Below are 23,003 nucleotides of genomic sequence, written 5' to 3' on the forward strand. Positions count from 1 at the left end.
ACCGGCTCAGAGGGGGGGAGTCACGTCGACCGGCTCAGAAGGGGAGAGTGACGTCGACCAGCTCGAGAGGAGGGGAGTCACGTCGACCGGCTCGAGAGAGGGGGAGTGACGTCGACCGGCTCGAGAGTGGGGGAGTGACGTCGACCGGTTCAGAGGGGGGGAGTGACATCGACCGGCTCAGAGGGGGAGAGTGACGTCGACCGGCTCAGAGGGGGAGAGTGACGTCAACCGGCTCAGAGGGGGCGAGTGACGTCGACCGGCTCAGAAGGGGGGGAGTCACATCATCAGAGGATGTGGGGGTGGGGGCCGAGAGGGGTGAGAAAACACAGCACTCTGTACGATGGAGATCGTACGGAAATGGGGAGAGGGTGGGGTTGGGTCCAGAGAGAGATCAAAGAACACAGCACCTGCCGTGGAGAGACAGGGTGAAGAGTCACATTTTCTGGCTCAAAGGGGGAGAGTCACATCGACCAGCTCGGGGGGGGGAGTCACATCGACCGGCTCAGAGGGGGAGAGTGACGTCGACCGGCTCAGAGGGGGAGAGTGACGTCGACCGGCTCAGAGGGGGGGAAGTCACGTCGACCGGCTCAAAAGGGGGGAGTCACGTCGACCGGCTCAGAGGGGGGGAGTGACGTCGACCGGCTCGAGAGGGGGGGAGTGACGTCGACCGGCTCGAGAGGGGGGGAGTGACGTCGACCGGCTCAGAGGGGGAGAGTGACGTCGACCGGCTCGAGAGAGGGGGAGTGACGTCAACTGGCTCAGAGGGGGACAGTGACGTCGACCGGCTCAGAAGGGGGGGAGTCACATCATCAGAGGATGTGGGGGTGGGGGCCGAGAGGGGTGAGAAAACACAGCACTCTGTATGATGGAGATCGTACGGAGATGGGGAGAGGGTGGGGTTGGGTCCAGAGAGAGATCAAAGAACACAGCACCTGCCGTGGAGAGACAGGGTGAAGAGTCACATTTTCTGGCTCAGAGGGGGAGAGTCACATTGACCAGCTCGGGGGGGGGGGGGAGGGGGGTGAGTCACATCGACCGGCTCAGAGGGGGAGAGTGACGTCGACCGGCTCAGAGGGGGAGAGTGACGTCGACCGGCTCAGAGGGGGGGAAGTCACGTCGACCGGCTCAAAAGGGGGGAGTCACGTCGACCGGCTCAGAGGGGGGGAGTGACGTCGACCGGCTCGAGAGGGGGGGAGTGACGTCGACCGGCTCAGAGGGGGAGAGTGACGTCGACCGGCTCGAGAGAGGGGGAGTGACGTCAACCGGCTCAGAGGGGGACAGTGACGTCGACCGGCTCAGAAGGGGGGGAGTCACATCATCAGAGGATGTGGGGGTGGGGGCCGAGAGGGGTGAGAAAACACAGCACTCTGTACGATGGAGATCGTACGGAGATGGGGAGAGGGTGGGGTTGGGTCCAGAGAGAGATCAAAGAACACAGCACCTGCCGTGGAGAGACAGGGTGAAGAGTCACATTTTCTGGCTCAGAGGGGGAGAGTCACATTGATCGGCTCAGATGGTGGGGGGTGCAGAGAGGTTCGGGAGGAAAAGAATCAGAGAATGGGGAAGCTGAGGGGGCAGAGAAGGGAGGGTCAATTCAGTCACATTGTCTGGTGACGGACTGAGGGGGTGACGTGAATAAGTGATGAGAATGAATGAGGGGGGTTAATGATCCGATGGGGAGGGGGAATCGGATGGGACGATATTGATCCAATGGGGTGGGCAGCAGTCTGGTGGGGGGGGCAATGATCTAATGGGGATTTAATGATTCAATGGAAATACGTGTACTGTACCCACCCAGTGGTGCCAGCTGCGGTAACGTTGCCCCCCTGACAGCTGCTGACAGAAACCGGTATATCCTGGCGAACTCAACAGGCTGGAACGGGTCGTCTGGCTCTGTCATCCTGGGATCCGACTGTTTCTGCTGGGTTGCATCGTCCACTGGGGGCTGTGAGGGGAGGGGCTCATCTGTCGGATCTGTGGCACCCACCTCTGTCGGCTCTTCACCACAGCACGACATCAGTGGCACCACGTGCTCCTGGCAGAAGGACTCTGTGGCTGCAATCGTCAGTGTCTGGGGTATGAGGGAGATCAATGAGGGAAGGAGGTGGAAGGTGTCAGTGGAGGAAGGGGATGAGAGGGTAGAGGGGAAAGGAGCACGGCCCCCGAGATTGAGAGAAAGGTGAGGATGTGGGAAGGGCGGGAGCAGAAAGCAGGGAGTGTATATGATCATTAAAATGCCTTCACGGTTGTTGGCTCAAAGCAAGCTCTCTCTGATTGCAGATACAGTACCACACCATCCATATCTGTGAACCTGTCCCATTCACATCACAGTGTCACGTCCTCATGTCTCAGCCTATGCCACACACAGAGTCAGATCCCCAGCTCCCAATCCGTTCCATACACCCAGTGTCATGTCCCCAACACTCACAACACGCTGGAGGAACTCAGCAGGTTGGGCAGCATTCGTGGAGAAGATGGGTTGACGTTTCGGGCCGGAACCCTTCGTCAGGACTGTAGAGGGAAGGGGCCCTATAAAGAAGGTGCGGGGAGGGTGGGAAGTAGAAGGCTGGTAGGTTCCAGGTGAAAAACCAGTAAGGGGAAAGATAAAGGGGTGGGGGAGGGGAAGTAGGGAGGTGATAGGCAGGAAAGGTGAAGAAGGAATAGGGGAAAACACAATGGGTAGTAGAAGGAGGCGGAACCATGAGGGAGGTGATAGGCAGCTGGGGGAGGGGGCAGAGTGACATAGGGATGGGGGAAGGGAGGGGGAGGGAATTACCGGAAGTTGGAGAATTCTATGTTCATACCAAGGGGCTGGAGACTACCTAGACGGTATTCGAGGTGTTGCTCCTCCAACCTGAGTTTAGTCAGTTCCACACACACAGTGTCATGACCCCAGCTCTAGGTCAGTTCCACATACACACTGTCATGTTCCCAGCTCTCCGTCAGTTCCATACACACAGTGTCATGTCTCCAGCTCTCTGACAGGTCCACACACACGCTGTCATGTCCCTAGCTGTCTGACAGGTCCACACAGACAGTGTCATGTCCCCAGCTGTCTGACAGTCCCATACACACACTGTCATGTCCCCAGCTCTCTGACAGTCCTATACACACAGTGTCATGTTCCCAGCTCTCTGTCAGTTCCACACACACAGTGTCATGTCCCCAGCTTTCTGTCGGTCCTATACACACAGTGTCATGTTCCCAGCTCTCTGTCAGTTCCACACACACTGTGTCATGTCCCCAGCTCTACATTAGTTCCACCCACACACTGTCATGTCCCCAGCTGTCTGTCGGTCACATACACACATGGTGTTATGTCCCAGATCTCTGTCAGTCCCATAGACACAGTGTCCAGTCCCCAGCTCTCTATCAGTCACTCACACACACACACACACACACACACACACACACAGTGTCATGTCCCCAGGTCTCCGTCAGTCCCATACACACTGTCAAGCCTTTTTTTTCCCCTTTTTTTGATCAAAGTATTTTTATTAACAAAGAAAAATAAAAGAACATATGTTATAATACAACCATTTTATACCAGTTACAAAAAGAACCCTCCCCAACCGTCAGTAAACAAGAACAAATAGAACCAGCCAGACCAGTCAAAAATAGATAGAGGCCTAGTGTACATATGAAGATAGAGCACCTTACACACTCAATATAATATTTTTTTCAGCATCCATATTTTTGACAAAACCTAAAAAAGGTTGCCAAGTGGTGTTAAATCTTGCAGACTGCCCCCGACCGAATAGTGGATCTTCTCATATTTTATAAAGGTACATGATATCTTTGATCCAGTATCCATATGTTGGAGGTGAGGAGGCTTTCCATTTGCACAAGATGAGCCTTCCGGCAAGAAGTGAAGAAAAAGCGATGAAATCGGTTTGGAATTTTCTGATGTATCTGAGAAGGCACTCCAAATAGTGTTACTGACCAAGATAGTGTAATCAATTGTCCAAAAAAAATCAAACCCCAGAAATTTACTAAGTTTGGACATAACCAAAACATATGGCAGAGTGTAGCTGGGAATTGTTTACATCTATCACACATCGGGTCAAGATCTTTATTAACCTGAGCCAATCTAACTGTAGACCAATGACAATGGTGCACAATTTTAAACTGAACAACAACATCTCTAAGACACACAGAGGATGAATAAATTCTATGAATTGCTTTTGCCATATCAAGTCAAGTCAAGTCAAATTTATTTATAAAGCACATTTAAAAACAACCCATGTTGACCAAAGTGCTGTACAAACCATAACAAGTAGCTAAAATCACAAATGCAAGAAACACAGATATAAACAACAAGGCACACAGCTTACAGGCACAAAATAAACAACACGAGCCTAAGCACAAGCCAAAAATCAGCCACATCAGGAAGATTCAAACGCTAGTGAATAAAGGTAAGTTTTGAGCCTGGACTTAAAAGAGTCAATGGATGGGGCAGATCTGATAGGGAGGGGAATGCTGTTCCACAGTCTAGGGGCTACAACAGCAAAGGTGCGGTCACCCCGAACTTAAATTTAGATCGCGGGACAGCCAGGAGTCCCAAGTCAGCCGACCTGAGGGACCTGGAACTAGAACCTGAAGGGGTCAGAAGGTCTGGGATATAGGAGGGGGCCAGCCCATTTAGGGCTTTATAAACGAACAGGAGAACCTTAAAATCAATTCTAAACCGTACTGGTAGCCAGTGAGTGAGGATAGAAGTAATATGGTCTCTCTTCCGGGCACCTGTCAGGAGCCTGGCTGCGGCGTTCTGGACCAGTTGCAGGCGGGACAGAGATGACTGACTAATCCCAGTATACAGGGAGTTGGAGTAGTCCAAGCGGGAGGATATAAGGGCATGGATGACTTTCTTGAGATCTTTGAAAGAGAGAAATGACTTGATTTTGGCAATAGTACAAAGCTGGAAAAAAAACTGGCTTTTACTGCATTAACTTGCTTGTCAAACTTAAAGGCGGAATCAAATATCACACCAAGGTTTTTGACATGGGGTTTCACAAGGGTGGACAGGTAACCAAGACTGTTGGTAATCACTTTGACGGAGTCAAGGGGGCCAAATAGGACAACTTCAGACTTGCCTTCATTCAGCTGTAGGAAGTTTTGTGCCATCCAACACTTTATGTCCTCAAGGCAGTTTATGAAGCTGACTAGATTTGACTGGTCGTTTGGTTTCAAGGGGAGATAAAGCTGTGTGCCATCAGCATAACAATGAAAGGAAATGTCCTGTTTTTGAATGATTTGGCCGAGGGGAAGCATGTATATAGAGAAAAGAATAGGACCTAGGATGGAACCTTGTGGGACCCCGCAGGAGAGACTAGCTGGAGAAGAGGAAAATCTGCCTATGTTGACGGAGGAGCTTCTATTTTTGAGGTAGGATGGGAACCAGTTCAAGGCTTTGCCATCAACACCAACCCTGTACTGGAGACAGTCTGTTAATATGGCATGATCCACAGTATCGAATGCTGCACTGAGGTCAAGAAGAATGAGGATGGCAGTTACCTGAGACGGTAGAGAGAAGGAGGTCATTGTGCACTTTCAGCAAGGCAGACTCTGTGCTATGATAAGCCTTAAAACCTGACTGAAATCTTTCCAAGATGTTGTTTTGCTGTAGGTAGGGCAGCAATTGACTAAGAATAACCTTTTCGGGAACCTTTGACAGGAATGGAAGTTTAGAAATAGGTCTGCAGTTGCTAGGTAAGGTAGGGTCTAAGTTGGGTTTGGTCAGGAGGGGCTGGACTTGAAGCAGGTTGGAACGCACCAGTGGCCAGGGAGCTGTTGATAATAGAGAGGATGCTGGGATCAGCTATGTCAAAGACATCCTTCAGGAGGGCAGTGGGGACAATGTCAATGGGCATGTTGCAGGTTTCATGGTGGAAACAATCTTTGTAAGGAAAGGAAGCGTGATGGGTTGGAAACAGTCCAGTTTAGATGAACAGACCAGAGACAGTTAGGTCACAGGTTGCGGGGGGGCGGGGGGGGGAATGTTCATTCTAATGTCTTCAACTTTACTAATGAAGAATTTTTAAAATTCTTCGCACTTAGCAGGGGACACATCTAAACTAATACTGAGGGTGGGACAAATGACAGAATTTATGGTACTGAACAAAACCTTGGGATTATAGACAATTGGTGCAGGAGTAGGCCATTCGGCCCTTCGAGCCAGCACCACCATTCACTGTGATCATGGCTGATCATCCACAATCAGTATCCAGTTCCTGCCTTATCCCCATAACTTTTGATTCCGCTATCTTTATCTAACTCTTTCTTGAAAGAATCCAGAGACTTGGCCTCCACTGCCTTCTGGGGCAGAGCATTCCATACATCCACCACTCTCTGGGTGAAAAAGTTTTTCCTCAACTCCGTTCTAAATGGCCTACCCCTTATTCTTAAACTGTGGCCTCTGGTTCTGGACTTACCCATCAGCGGGAACATATTTCCTGCCTCCAGCGTGTCCAATCCCTTAATAATCTTACATGTTTCAATAAGATCCCCTCTCATCCTTCTAAATTCCAATGTATACAACCCAGTCGCTCCAATCTTTCGACATATGACAGTCCCGCCATCCCGGGGATTAACCTTGTGAACCTACGCTGCACTCCCTCAATAGCAAGAATGTCCTTCCTCAAATTTGGAGACCAAAACTGCACACAGTACTCCAGGTGTGGTCTCACCAGGGCCCTGTACAACTGCAGAAGGACCTCTTTGCTCTTATACTCAATTCCCCTTGTTATGAAGGCCAGCATGCCATGAGCTTTCTTCACTGCCTGCTGTACTTGCATGCTTGCTTTCAGTGACTGATGTACAAGAACACCTAGATCTCGTTGTGCTTCCCCTTTTCCTAACTTGACTCCATTTAGATAATAATCTGCCTTCCCATTCTTACCACCAAAGTGGATAACCTCACATTTATCCACATTAACCTGCATCTGCCCACTCACCCAGCCTTGTCCAAGTCACCCTGCATTCTCATAACATCCTCCTCACATTTCATACTGCCACCCAGCTTAGTGAGAGTTGTTAGAAATTAGGTCAGAAAAGTATTTTGCTCTCACAGCCTGAACTGCATCCTGATATTTGTGAAGATTGTATCTCAAGATTTCAAAGGAAATTTGAAACCTATCATGCTTCCACATTCGTGGAATATTCTGCACTTCCTCCTCAGGGCTCTGGTGGTGTCATTAAGCCAAGGCAGACCTTTAGGCTTAGGCTTTTTGAATTTAAGGGGAGTAACAGTATTCAGAATAGAAGAGCAGGTGGTATTAAATAAGGAAGTAGGTTCCTCAGTGCTGAGATGGGGAGGAGAAGCCTCAATAGTGCAGGTATTAGGAGCAGCTATGAGAGCCTCCGAGAACTTACTGGCAGTCGGAGGGTAAATGTAATGAGAGCAATGTACAGGAAGATGAAATTTAGTAGGCGAAAAAGGCAGAGAAGCATCAAACATAACAGCACTATGATCCGACAGACACGCATCAATTATTTCCACATTGCAGATCGGAAAACCAGACGATAAGACCAGGTCAAGTGTATGGCCTAGCATGTGAGTGGGTCCGGTGATAAGCAAAGCAGAACTAAAAGACTCCAGCAGATGCATAAAATCACTTACGAGAGGCTTGGCAGGACAGCAAACATGAATATTAAAGTCACCAAGAATCAGAACTCGATCAAAGTTGGGCATAGTATTTGAGAGGAAGTCCACAAATTAAGTGATAAAATCTTTATGTATTTTTGGTGGACGATACATAAGAGCAATTAAGAGAGGATTGACCAGTCCCACTTTAATTAATTGCACCTCAAAGCTGGGGAAATAATCAGAGTTCAGTAGACGGCAATTAAAATGTTTCTTAAACACAGCGGCTAGACCCCCTCTGCGTCCAGAGGGTCTAGGCGTGCTAAAAAAGTTACAGTCATCCGGACAGTCCAATAAGTGGAGCAAGCTCACCAGCGCTTAAACAGGTTTCCGTCACCAGTAAGAAATCCAATCCTTAGGTGGTGAAAAAGTCATTGAGAATAAAAGTCTTATTGGATAAGGATCTCAGAGCTATCTTGACTGGGATAGCAGTATAATTCGACAACGGCTCCCTCGCCAGAGGGCGGAGGTTGCGGAAGACTACTCCACCGTGCTTGACAAATGGCCTGGCAGGAAGCACACAGGGCAGCGGTCTGGCGTCCAGGTCTGTGTCTGGGATAATCGGTCGGAGAAAGGCGTACCTGGTCTGGAGGGAGCGCCGAGGAATGGAGCGACATGGCCGATCAGGTCCAACATTGTCGAGCTGCAGAAGGTAGACCGGTGCCAAGCGAGAGTGGGCAAGATTCCTCAGCTTAACCGAGGTTCCTGCACGTTTACTCCGCCTCCTAGCTCATTTCCTACAGTGGTAGCCACAGGGCCGTGCCCATATACCTTCAGGCTGTTGGGAAACTAGAGAGCGGTGGAAGCTCCTTTGTCTGGAATCCCGAGTGAATAAGTCCACGACAGAGGCTCGAATATTCAGTAGTGTTCGATGAGCGTAGACAATAGTGGCTTGCTCATCATCTATACACAGAGACACAAACAGAGCCAGGACAAACAAGAACGGCAATAGGCGAAGACAAGCAGCCTAACACAGCCATCACGTCATCTGGAATTTGTTCAATATTCTCTTCCCATTTATGTTTAATAAATCCAAATTCTCAGGATTAACTACATTAAAGTAGCTCATAGATTTTGCTTACAGATTGTTTCACATCAATTTTGCACTTAAGGACTGAATCTAAGAGCGATGAAGGTGGGTAGTAGGGAAAGCACTCAAGAGGAGAGGCCATAAAGCTTCTGAGTTGTAAATATCTATAGAAGTGTGTCCTAGGGATATCAAATTTCTTAACCAGCTGTTCAAAAGAGGCAAAATTGCTCTCAATGTAAAGATTATACAATGAAGTGATACCATGTTTAGACCAAATATCAAACGCTACATCCATTATTGCTGGGGTGAACATGTAATTTTTTGCTACTGGTGCAGCGAGTGAGAGGTTATTAAGTGCAAAATGACATCTAAATTGGAACCAAATTTTAATGGAGTACATCGCAACTGGATTCAGGGTGAAACTAGATACAGGTTGTGAGAGTGGTAGTTTAGCATATATAACTGAAGAAGAGGTAAACTCTAAGGATGACTTCTCCATAATCACCCAGCTAGCAGCAGCAATATCATCTCTTGTCCAATATAAAATTGCTCTTATACTGGGCTGTTTTTTATTCCAAATAAAACTTGAAATTTGACTATTTCGGTTATTGAAGAAACTCTTTGTTAGAAAAATTGGGAGGCTTTGGAACATGTATAAGAATCTGGGCAGGCCAGTCATTTTAATTGTATTAATCCTCCTGCTGAGGGAAAGAGATAAAGAATTCTAACATTCAAATTCCTGTTTTAAGATTGGAAAGGAGATGTTGATAGTTGGCTTTATAAAGGTCCTTGTAATTATGTGTTATCCAGAGCCCCAAGTTATTTAAATTTCCTATAGCTGATTCTAAAGGGGGTCACGGAAAAAGAAATGTCCAAACATGTGGTCCCAACTAGCATCATTTCACTCTTTTGAAAGTTAACTTTATAACCAGATATTTGACCAAATTTAGTGAGCAATATTGATAGATTTGGGAGACTTCAAGTTGGATCTGAGATATACAATAGCATATCAACTGCGTACAGTAAAGCTCCCCTGTGGATGCCTTTGATACTAACTGATGTTCTCAGGGCTATGGCAAGAGGCTCAATTGCCACAGCAAAAAGGAGTGAAGATAAAGGGCATCCCTGTCTTGTGCCACGTTGCAGTTCAAAAAATGATGATATACAATTACTAGTATGTGCTGCTGCCAGTGAGGACCAGTAAAGTACTTCAATCCATGAGATGAATGTAGAACCAAAACCACATTTTTGGAGAGTATAGAAAAGAAAGTTCCATTTCACCTGGTCAAATGCCTTTTCAGCATCAAGTGAAAGAATAATCTCTGGGGTACTAGATTCAGAGGAATCATATAGTACACTTAGAAGACATCTTATATTAATAAAAAAAGTACCGATTTCTTATAAAACCTGTTTGATCGAGTGAGATAATTAATGGTAGAATCTTCTTCGATTTTGGTATCCGTATTTAAAAGAGAGATTGGTTGGTAAGAACTACATTCAAGGGGGTCTTTGCCCTTTTTCAAAATTAATGAAATAACTGCTTGATGCATTGTGGGGGATAGGGAGTGGGATAAAAAAGACTCTTCAAAAACAGATAATAGTAATGGGGAAAGTTGAGTGGAAAACTTCTTTTAAAATTCAGAAGGATATCCATCTGGGCCTGGGTATTTTCCACTCTGCATACTCCTGATTGCTGAGTCTATCTCCAGAGTCGTGATTGCCTTCTCCAGATCAGTAGCTACATGCGGATCTATATATGGGATGTTTAGCTTTTTAAAGAAATCTAGATCTGATGGGGTGGTGGATGATCTGAGGAGTACTATGATTGGTAAAAGCTATGGAAGCATGAGTTAATTTCTACATTATCTGTTTGTATTATGCCCTGTTCATCCCGTATCTCAGGAAATACCGTGACTGGCTGTTTTGTGACACAGTTGATGGGCTAGCAGCCTCCCTGCTTTTTCTCCATGTCCATAAAACTCACATTGCAACTTGGAGATAAGATATTCAGCTTCTTGAGTTGTTAACAGATTGTATTCGGTCTGAAGTAGTAAACGCTGTTTGAGCAAAGCTGATGAGAGTGCTTGGCTATGCAAGAGGTCTAATTCCACTATCTGATCTGTCAGTTGTTTAATACGTTCAGTCCTTATTTTCCTCCGACGTGCGTAGAATGAAATTATTTGGCCTCTTAAATATGCCTTTAGCGCCTCCCATACAATTGATAGAGACATCTTCGGTGTCTGATTAATTACCAGAAAAGATTCTCAAGTCAAGTCAAGTCACTTTTTATTGTCATTTCGACCATAACTGCTGGTATAGTACACAGTAAAAACGAAACAATGTTTTTCAGGACCATGGTGCTACATGAACAATACAAAAACTACACTGAACTATGTAAAACAAAACTACACTAGACTACAGACCTACCCAGGAATGCATAAAGTGCACAAAAGTGCATTACAATAAATAATAAACAAGACAATAGGCACAGTAGAGGGCAGTAGATTGCTGTCAGTCCAGGCTCTGGGTATTGAGGAGTCTGATGACTTGGGGAAGAAAATGTTGCATAGTCTGGTCGTGAGAGCCCAAATACTTCGGTGCCTTTTGCCAGATGGCAGGAGGGAGAAGAGTTTGTATGAGGGGTGTGTGAGATCCTTCATAATGCTGTTTGCTTTACGGATGCAGTGTGTGGTGTAAATATCTCTAATGGCGGGAAGAGAGACCCCAGTGATCTTCTCAGCTGACCTCACTACCCGCTGCAGGGTCTTGCGATCCAAGATGGTGCAATTTCCAAACCAGGCAGTGATGCAGCTGCTCAGGATGCTCTCAATACAACCTCTGTAGAATGTGGTGAGGAAGTGGGGGTGGGAGACGGACTTTTCTCAGCCTTCACAGAAAGTAGAGACGCCGCTGGGCTTTCTTCGCTATGGAGCTGGTGTTGAGGGACCAGGTGAGGTTCTCCGCCAGGTGAACACCAAGAAATTTGGTGCTCTTAACAATCTCTACGGAGGAGTCGTCAATGTTCGGAATAAATATTCTTCTCAAAATATTCATCTGAAAGGAGAGTATGATTTAGCCTCCAAGGATGGTAACCTGGCTGTGTAGTAGGGACACGTAATATTAAAGTCAGCGGACTATGATGAGATGTAACTATGGCTTCATAATCACACTCGGTTACAGAAGACAGAAGGCTGGTGTCCATACAAAATAACTGACACACGAATAGGAACCGTGTACTGGGGAGAAAAAAGAGCAACTCCGAGAGGTAGGGTTACAAAACCACCATACATCAGCCACTCCGTACGTTTTAATAAAATGTCTGATAGACTGTGCTGACCCATGGATAGGGACATTCCTCGCCGCACTGCGGTCCAAAATTGGAGAGAGGACACAATTAAAATCACCTCCGAGGATGAGCTTATGCGCGACCATGTTTGGCAACTTGGAGAAGAAATCACTAAAAAACATATGGTCATCCCAATTCGGTGCATAAACATTGGCAGCCTATATAGCCGCCCAGTTACAATTAAAAACCGTCCAGCTGGGTGGGGGGGGGGGATCACGTGATGACGTGGGATTGAGACGTGTAAATCCAGCTCTCCCGTAAAAAGTCAGCAAAGTACCGTTTAAACAAAGTAAAGTTAATAAATACTTTCCGAAAACTACTTATAAACTTCGTAAGACTACTCTACGATATGCCTCGTACACCGCAACAGAAGAAGTCTGTTGTTGTGAAGTCGCCACGAGATGGGAAGGAAAAAGAGCCTACTGCAGTGATGGAGCCTCGGATTCAGGTTGGATCTCCTTCAGAGGAGACGCATTTTATCTCTGGCGTAGAAGAACAGGGAGCAATGGCGGCGGTAGCGGTCTCTCGGAAGAAGATGCCGGAATTGCGCATGCGCAAAGAGGTACGCATGCGCAAATTGACACAACTTAAACTACAAGAACCGACGGCAACTGCAGCTGAAAGCAACTCAGATTCAGAATTGGATACCGCAGAGAATACAGATGAAGAAGGGGAGGAAGAACTGGAAGAGACTGGAAGTAAAGGAGACGACGGAGACATAAGGGAGGCTTTATTGCAATTAACGGCTGGACTAAGAAAATTAAGAACAGAGCTTAGAAACGTGAAAATGTGCTATGATAAAGCTATGAAAAGACAGGATAAAATGGATAAAAAACTTCAGAAGATGGAAAGAACAATGGAGCATATTAACGATAGAGTGGAAAAAACAGAAAATGATGTGCTTGTCTGAAATACGGAAAGAAATTGACTCTTGGAGAAAGTGGACGTGTTGGAAAATTTTAGTAGACGTAACAATATTAAAATTGTTGGTCTTAAAGAAGGTATAGAGGGAGATAATCCAATTGAATTTTTTCAAAGATGGATCCCGAAAACCTTGCAAATGAAAGAGGAAGACCGATCGATTGAAATTGAGCGGTTACATAGAGCTCTAAGACCAAAACCACAAGATGACCAATATCCACGATCAATTTTAATAAAATTCTTAAGATTTCAAGACAAAGAAAGGATTCTACAGGCGGCTGCCCAAGCTGCCAAGAAGAGAAAAGGGCCACTGATGATAGAAGGGAAGAAAATTTTTTTTTACCCTGACATAAGTTATGAACTTTTGAAGAAAAGGAAGAAATTTAATCCAGTGAAAAAAGCCCTATGGGATCACGGTTATCAATTTATATTGCGTTATCCTGCAACCTTGAAGATTTTTTTGCCTGGTGGAGAAAAAAGATTTTTTGACGATTACCGGAAAGCGGAGGAGTTTGTACGAGATTCTTTGAATATTCACCAGGTACAAGAACAAACCCAGGGGACCGAGATGGATTGAAGATGAAGACTGGATCAAGGATTAGGCCTGTTGGATTTTTAGGCGGATGAATATATAAATATATTATTAATTATATGGGGGAGGGGAAGAAAGGTTAAAATTTGAGGAAAATTAGCTGGGAATGATGACATTTAATTTTTTTAATATATATATATACAATTTTTTGTTACGGGGGAGCTGGAAGAAACACTGACCAATCGCTACATTATTCATGTGTGCAAGCGTGGCAATAGCCACGACCCGCACAATGGAGGGGGGTAGTGTTGTGTATCTTTTCATTCACAACATTAGTGGGGGGGTATTTTGTTTTTTCTTTTTTTGTATCTTATCTATCTTTTTTTTCTTTTTGTCTGGATGATTGGGAGGGAAACGCATAGCAATACGGTGAAGTTCAAAGAGGTTCCCCAGGGAACTATGAGAGTTGAGAAGCTGAGTAATGTTTTAGATTTTAAGAGATAAATATGAAACATTTTTGAATATTTGGAGCCCTTATTTACAGCTCCGATGATAAAGATCTTGGTTCCTTGGGGAAAGTAACAAATATATATTAAAGTTATTTTTAATCCCATGGAGCATGTGCAAACCTTCCAATATTCAGGCGGTTCTTTTTTTTTTCTTTTTTTCTTTTCTCTTTAGGTAGGAGTATAAATCGGGCGGGGGAGGGTTAAGGGGAGGGGGGAGGGTAGATATTATTTTCTCATGTATTTACTTTGAAAACTCAATAAAAATTATATTTTAAAAAACCGTCCAGCTGGATCAGATTCAACACTCGTTGCCACGGACTGCATATTTTTTCTAATTATTATAGCTGCTCCTCTGGCCTTTGAATTAAAATTAGAGTGCAGTACTTGACCAACCCATCCCCCTCTTAGTCGACAATGAACAGAGATACACAAGTGGGTCTCCTGTCGGAATGCTATATTAGTCTTAAGGTGATTCAAATGAGTTAAATACCTTTTTACGTTTTACAGGGTGATTAGGAGATTTAACAGAGCGACCATTTGTCTGAGATGAAATATTATTATTAACCATATGGAACTGAAGGAAGTAGAATATCACAAGGGTATCTCCCAATATACATAGATAGAAATAATGATAGGCCTAAGTATGAAACAAAAAGAAATAGTTTGGCAATTTCCCTACCCTCATCACTGATACAAACACAGTGAACCCAAAACCCCTTATTACCATATCCACACATTAAGTGTTTACTTGGATGCCTTCTGAGCTAAATCAGGTTGAGCTTCTGCCCAACCCATCCTAAATTATGAAACCAGAAAAAAAATAGCACTAGAAATTCCCCCAGCTTATAAATATCAACATTGTTTGGGATTTTAACATAGTATATATATATATACTTACAGCCGGTATTATGAATTTGCTAATTAACGAGAGATGAATCCTATTTGGTTTAAGCATATTGAAGGATTCAAAATTAAAACTAATCTTGAAAAGATTTCCCCTCCCAAAAAAAGCTTTAACATCTCAACGACAGTGACCACAAAGAAAACATATTTCCACGACAAAAGACTAGAATAATCATAATACTTTTCCTGGGCACTGCAGAAAACTATCGATTCCGCAACTGTTTGTGAATAGCCCACTGGAGTCCCACATGTGAAAAATGCATTACTGGTCCGTGATCATGTTCTGTGTTTTGCTGCCGTGACGATATGCTCTGTTACGTAGGCCATGGCCTTCTCTGGGTGCAGAAATTCTTTCTCCGTCCCGTTGTGTGTAATGTGGAGTCGAGCAGGGAACAGTATACCATATCGGATATCTGGCTGGTCACGCAGCAGTTTCCTGACATCCGTGAACACAGCTCGAGCTTTGGTGACCCTTGCGGTGTAGTCTGGAAAAATAGCGATGAGTTTCCCATTGTAGTTAAGCGGAGCCTGGTTTCGAGCTCGACGTAAAACATCGACACAGTCCTGATAATAATGTAGTTCAACTACAATTGCATGCAGTTTATCGTTGTTTTTTTTTGGTCTGAGACTCCGATGCGAGCGGTCGATAAGAATACCTTTGTCCGGTTTAAGCACCTCTGACAGTAATTTAGAAATGGACTCCGCGGAACTTGACCCGGGCCCCTAAGTGACCCCCAAAATACGGATATTGCACCTCCGCAATCTTCCCTCCATGTCTTCACATTTATCATTTAAGTCCTTCAGCTCCGACTTCAGGGCGTTACTGTCAAGCCTTTTTAACCTCTCCCTGTCTCAAAGTGTTTCTACTTGAAGACCACTACCATCCTGGCACCACAGAAAAACAAGTCAACGTGCCTTAATAACTACCACCCAGTAGCTCTGACATCCATCATCATGAAGTGCTTTGAAAAGCTGGCCAAACACACATTAACTCCAGCCTTCCAGAGAACCCTGAGCCACCTGCAATTTACCTACCGCATCGCCCTGTTGCTAGCCTCATTTCAAGAGCATCTGGACAGCAAATGCACCTATGTCAGATTAGAGCTTGCTATGTGCTTACAAAGATGTATCAGACTAATGTTTATCGACTACAACAGCACCTTCAATACTATAATTTGAAACAAACTCATCAAGTTCTAGACCCTGGGGGTCAACGCCTCCCTCTAAAGCTGGATCCTTGACTTCCTGACCAACAGACCACAAGCGGTACGAATACGCAGCAAGCACCACGATTATCCTCAAAACTAATGCTCCACAAGACTGTGTCCTCACTCTACTTTCTGTAACTCACAACTGCGTAGTTAGATTCTGCTCTAACACATTCTACATGTTTGCAGATGATACCATTATAGTAGGTCATCACTCAAATAACGATGAGACAGAAAAGGAGATTGAGTTTAGTGATATGGTGTCATAATGACAATCTTTCACTCAATGTCAACAAAAGCTGGTCATTGACTTCAGGAAGGTGGTCGGTGTACATGCTCCTGTCTACATCAATGGACATGAGTGTCAGAAGGTTGAGAACTTCCAGTTCCTGGGAGAGGAACCTATATCCTATCCTGGTCTAACACATTAATATCATGGTGAAGAAAGCTCAACAACATTGCTACTTCCTCAGGAAGCTAAAGAGTCGTCTCCGTCCACTCTAATATTTATCAATGCACCACACAAAAAGCATTCTATCTGAATGCATAATGGTTTGTATGGCAACTGCACGTGACAACAAAGAACTGCTCAGAATTGTGCTGAGCTGTGTTCACGTCGTGCACCAACCTCCCTCCTATGAATGCCTTCTGTATTTCTTGCTGCCTCAATAAAGCAGCCAACATAATTAAAGACCCCACCCACACCAGAATTTCTCTCGTCTCCCCTCTCCTATTGTGTATTAGAAGCCTGAAAGTACATATGACCAGGCTGAAGCACAACTTCTATCGCGCTGTTAGATTCTTGAATGACCTTGTGTACGATTAGGTGGGCTCTTGACCTCACAGTCTACCTCATTATGATCTTGCACATTATTGTTTACCTGCACTGCCCTTTCTCAGTAGCCATTACACTTTATTTTGCATTCTTATTGTTTTGGCTGGTTCTACATCAATGCACTGTAATGACTGGATCTGTAAGAACAGTATGCAAGGTAAACTTTGCATTGTATCTCGGTACATGTCACAATAATAAGCCAATTCCAGTTCCTCAATTCTGTCACAGTCCCCAGTGGTCTGCCCAACCAAAGCACACCATCAGTCTCCAAATCTGTCTGTCCTGTACACACATTGGCACTGTCGCTGCCTGTCAGCCGGTCCCCCACAGTCCTCAGCAGTCTCCCTGTGTTTCACACACACTGACTCAGTTCCCGCACGCTGCCTCAGTTCCCAGCTGTCTGTCTCCCCCACGCACAGCAGTTCCCAAGTGTCCGCCTCCCCTATGCACCATAGCGACAGTGGCACATACCTGAGAGACCGTGTTTGAGATCACCTTGTCCAATGTGCCCGTCACTGCTTCTGCCAATTCTGTCCAGATCTGAAAGAGAGGATCGCACCATCAACCTGACTGCTAGGGGAATATTCAACCTCAAACCATGCGGCCACCACACTGATATTGACATTCAACGACTTCAGCTCACTCTCAAGCCTTCCTGACCTTGGCCTCCACAACGCCATGGAGTGAAGAGGAGCGGTGCAGAACAATCCTACCACTCTCTGAAAAGGTTCATCTCTACACAACAGTATAACATCAAGGTCACCTGCCCTGGTTCTGTGACTGCACAGCAGAGAAGGGTGTGGTGCGGAAGTGACTTACTTAGGTGAGGTACAGACGCAGGTGGTTGTCCATCGTGTCTGACAATGACGGGAAACCTGTGCAGGAGAGTTTTTAAAATGGAAAAGCCATTGCACTGGGGCAGTTTCACTCCCTCAACCTCCGAAGTCCGGGTCCAGTGGGTGATCACAACTTCAACTGTGCCTCGTCATGTCCTTCACTCTCCATGGAGCGGTACAGAACTGCCTTCCTGGCCGTTGGATCTCACCGAAGATCTCATCCACTCAGTCCACCGGAGCAGACTTCGTATGCTAGGACAGGTATGAGGCCAGCTGGCTACCCTCACCTGGCTTAGACCGTCTGTCGAAGCTGTGTACTGGGGTGTGGTTGCTATCACACGCAAACAGCTACTTGGAGCTACAGGTGAGAACTGGTGGTTCATACATCTGGTCCTGTTGTGTTGTGGTACATATAGTGAAACTCTCGTAACGCTGGCAACCATGAGACTTTGGCGGTGCTGGACTGTCAGACTTGCTGGAAAATTGGATGTTCTCCTATTAATACCTCATACATAATAATTAATTTTTTTGGAAATAAATAGCGGTAATAAATAATAGAGATAATGAAAATAATTATCATTTTCATTAACGGAGTAATACATAAATTCTCCAGTGGAGCAGGTGGGTTCATTGGAAAATTGAAAGGAGCACAGAGCTCTAGTGAGTTTAGAGAGCATTGGAAAAGGGGCTCCGGTGAGTTTAAAGAGTTGGTAAACAGAACCAGGAAAGTCAGATTCCAATTCATCAGATTTTTCAGAAACAAAGCGATTGGAGTTCTAGTGATCGGCTAGAAACAAAGTGGTAGCAGAACCCAATGTCATTGTGTGATTTAATGTCCTCTAGAAAAGGCTGGGTGAAGAATTTACAACAAGAAGGGATATTGATCTCTACTGAAAAAATCCTTTGTCGAAACACAAGAGCAATGCAGAAGCTGCAAAGCTGAAGAGAAGAGCTCCTCAGCGAGTGAGGTAGTCCGATCCTGGCAGTGGTCCGATGGGAAGAGGAACACTGTGAGCACTCCATGATATTTTTTGAGAGAGGAGTCAATGGACTTTAGCAAAGCTTTTCACGAGAAGTCAATGAAAGGTACACAGAAGTGTGGATTTGGACCCAAGTTGCCAGCGACAAGAGTTGAGGCACCTTTGATTAACTATAAAGGCAAAAGGCAGAGTGCTGTCCTTCAAATTTCATGATCTACATCAGGACGACTCACACACGTGCGTTACAATTCAGACCAGTGCTCAAAGGATTACACCAACAGATGTGGCTTTCAGTGCACAACAACCTCTGTAGGTGTGTTTCAGGCTGAGAGCAGCAGGCCTGTGACATCCATCACAAGACTCCCACAAAGCAGCATCGCAGGTAGACACGGTGGTGAAGGCTTTTGGCACACTGCACTTCATCAGTCAGGGAAGCTGAGATGTTATGCTGCAGTTGCACAAGAGATTGGTGAAGTTACATTTGGCATTTTGCGTTCAGTTTTGGTCAAATGTTACAGGAACATAACATTTCCTGACCTGCAGAGCAGATTTACGAGAATGCTGCCAGGTTTCAAGGGACAGGTTGAGCAGGTTGGAACTTCTTTCATTGAGGCGTGGGAGAATGTGTGTGATCTTATAGATGTGTATAGAATTATGAGGGTCACAGACAGGGTGATTGCACAGTCTTTTTCACCAGAGGTGGGAATCAGAATTTAGAGGGCATAGGTTTGAGATAAAAAAATGATATTTAAAAGGGCAACATTTTCCACTATGGGAGCAGTCGGTGTATGGAATAAATTGCCAAAGGAAGTGGTTGAGGCAGGTGCATTAAGAACACTTAAAAGAAACTTGGACAGCTACATAGAAAGGAAAGGTTTAGAGGGATATGGACCAAATGGGATTATCTAGGATGGGAACATTGGTCGACACTGACCAGTTGGGCAGAAAGGCTGTTTTCCTCTTGTATGATTCTATGACCAGCATAAAGCAAACACTGCATGTAACACCATGACACCAAGTTGAGTAAACTCTGTGTACCGCATGTGGGGTGCCTATAGCTTTGGAGAGTGCAACATCCTGGGTTACATAAGTGATAATACTTTGTGATAAGGATCGAGTTGTTCCACACTGATCTTTGTAATGATAGTAATATCAAATTTGATAAAAGGCAAGTGCAAAAACAAAGCAAAATTTCAGATAGAACAGAAATTGAGTTTGTTACGTGAGGTAGCAAAGCTGAGCATCTCTACAAAGCAACTTGAGATGTCGCCACAAATCATCATAACCTTTGCATTTCAGTACCCTCCTGCATCAGGAGGAAGGGCAACTGACTTAAAGGCCTGCCCAAAATGCTAACGTGGTGAAGACAGACAGAAACTAGCTTTGTCATCAATTGAAACTGATTCACCCTGATCATCTACACACTGATGGCAAATTTGATAATCAGCTGCTGAAGTGGCTGCTAATTTCAGTGCTAATGATAAGCCTCAGTAAATTCAGCAAATTCCAATAGAAATCAATGAAGCTGAGGTTACCATATACCCCAGAGCTACTGATGCAAAATAACTTCAGATTCTGCCAGCATCAGCTTTGGTAGAGAAACCACAGCCAGTGATACTTGCTTGATGTGTTCTGCAGATTAAAATGGAACAGAAGAAAACTGTGGGGTGAGTAGTGAGTGGCGGCAAATGTGGAGGAGGCCATATTGGGTTGAGTGGACGAGGGAATCGCGGAGGGAGTGATCCCTGTGGAAAGCTGAGGGGGAATGGGTGGAGGAAAAGGTATGTTTCGTGGTAGGATCCCTTTGGAGATGGTAGGAGTTGTGGTGGATGATGTGATGTCCAGAAGTTGCAAGTTTTTCACCATGCCCTACCAAAGTAACCACAGAAATCTCATGTGCAAACACTTGAGCTGTTTGATGTGTTTCCTGTAAAGCATCCAAGTCTCACAGCCACACAAAAGGAAAATGCAACTGTAGTATGCACTTTGATCTTGCACGTCTGTGCCTGTGGCTCATCAAAAGTAACAAAGCGACCGTGTCCAATCACTGAGCGGGAGTACGAGAAGAGATACATTTTCACTTCAGTTTGCACTTAAGATTCAAAAGGCAGCACTTTGCTGCATTTTTTTGGAGTTAAACTGTGACCAATCACTGAATGGGATTCGTTAGAAAGGGCAAATAACAATAAGACAGATATAAGCGGAGCGGTCGTTGTTGTGAGTGGGCCAGTGTTGGAGTGGCTTCGGCTATCAGGTTTAGGCGAAGTAAGTATCTGGTAAATTTCTCTTTTACAGTTAGTGCAGTGAGAATGGCTCCAGGGGCAGCGTTTTGTTCAATGTGTGAGATGTGGGAATGCTCAGAGACCTCCAACCTCCCGGATGACCACATCTGCACCAGGATCACTGACCTCCAGCTTCTCAGAGAAGGTATCAAGGAACTGGAGCTGCAGCTCGATGACTATCAGCTCATATGAGAGAATGAGGAGGTGATAGATAGGACCTATATGTAGATAGTCACCCTTGGTTGCAAGAGACAGGTAACTAGGTGAGTGCCAGGAGGAAGGAAGGGAAATGGGCAGTCAGTGCAGAGTACCTCTGGGGCCATTCCCCTCAATAATAAGTTTTCCACTTTGGGCACTATTGAAGGAGACAACCTAGCAGGAGGTAGTTGCAGTGACCGGCTCTCTGGCACAGACCATAAAACAAAGAAGCAGAATTAGGCCATTCAGCCCATCAAGTCTGCTCCACCATTCCATCATGGTTGATCCCGGATCCCACTCAACCCCATACCCCTGCCTACTCGCCATAACCTTTGATGCCCTGACCAATCAGGAAACTATCAATTTTCTGTCAAATACCATGGTCTTGGTCTCCACAACAATCTGTGGCAGAGCCATTCCACAGATTAACTACACTCTGGCTAAAAAAAATTCCTCCTTACTTCTATCCTAAAAGGGTCGCCCTTCAACTTTAGCCCTGTCATTTGAGAACAACTTCTTCTGTGGAACACATCTATCCTACATCTTGTGGACTATTCCCAGAAACTACAGCCACCTCTGCTCTGCCATCATCCCCGCCAGTATCCTCCTCCAATCTACTTGGGCAAGCTCATCTATCATGCCTCTGTAATTCCCTTTATTCCATTGCGATAATGATACATATGAATTATTCTTCTCCCTCTCAAATTGTGGTATGAATTCAATCATATATCGATCACTGCCTCCCAATCAGCTTTCTGGATTTGGTGCTGTGCAATGAATCAGAATTGATCAGAGAGCTTATGGTAAAGGAACCCTTTGGGACCAGTGATCATAATATGATAGAATTCACCCAGCAATTTGAGAAGAAGCTCAGATGTACAATACCTGTAAAAAATACTCCCCACCTCCTCCCCCGGAACTTTTCATGTTTTATTGTTTTACAAAATTTCAAATATGTAACACTCTGGTTAAGATTTTACTGTTAATGTTGTAGGGTACTTCATTTAATGGCTTTCTGTAGAAGCACTGTATTCTGCTGGTACTGATTTGGCTACTGTTAAAGATAAGGGGTTGTGATGTTCATGCTTAGGAATGTTGTGTCATCCAATCAGGATGATGGAATTGGGACAAGGTTCTAGAAAGCACTGGGCGGAAAGGTTTTGTAATGGACATTGAGGTGGCCCGAGGTCTTTTTGGTGGGAGATGGAGAGAAAAGAAGCTTGAGAGAACTGGCCATAGCATTCAATCCGACTGGAATGTGTGATTCGATGGAGTCCAAGAAGAAGAATCCTACCAATGATCAGTGAATAGGAGTTGTTGCCATGAGTACATCGGGAACATCAGCTTTTGGAAGATTTGATCTCCAACCTGTGCACATTTGACTGTTTTAATTATGATGGGCCCTTTTGTTTTTCTTTTTCTTCTTCTTTAATAATGGTTTGATTAAGTTAACATCCATAAATGTACTTTCTTTATAACTGTATGCCATGTATAGTCTGTTATTTCATGCCAACAGGCGATTGCATGGGGGCAGTAATAACACAGTATTCAGACAGATCAGGGTTCAGGTGAACAAGACATCCCAATCTCCTGGGTTTGGTAGGGCCCAAGTCATATCAATCCTAGACGTATGGAGTTTGAGAAAGGTGGTTTTCTCACATTTGAGACGGCTGGCTGTTAGTGAGAGGCTAACGATCCGCATCTCCAGAGACACCCGGTAAAAAGGGGTTTCAAATATAAAACTCAAAATAATTGATTACATAAGTATTTATCCCCTTTAA

General features: G+C 45.1%; 1 protein-coding gene across 1 annotated transcript in view; it reads right to left on the reverse strand.

Annotated features, from left to right (window-relative positions):
• Positions 1–23,003, reverse strand: part of snapc2 (small nuclear RNA activating complex, polypeptide 2) — a 46,679-nt gene that overhangs the window by 3,555 nt on the left and 20,121 nt on the right. Inside the window, exons 4-5 of the mRNA XM_063047633.1 lie at positions 17,398–17,466; positions 1,795–2,071 (exon numbers count right to left, since the gene is read on the reverse strand). Coding sequence (XP_062903703.1) covers positions 1,795–2,071; positions 17,398–17,466 — 346 coding nt within the window. The remainder of the gene's footprint in view (positions 1–1,794; positions 2,072–17,397; positions 17,467–23,003) is intronic.

The sequence above is a fragment of the Mobula hypostoma genome, chromosome 5 (assembly GCF_963921235.1).
Source record: "Mobula hypostoma chromosome 5, sMobHyp1.1, whole genome shotgun sequence".
In the NCBI taxonomy this organism is placed as follows: domain Eukaryota; kingdom Metazoa; phylum Chordata; class Chondrichthyes; order Myliobatiformes; family Myliobatidae; genus Mobula; species Mobula hypostoma.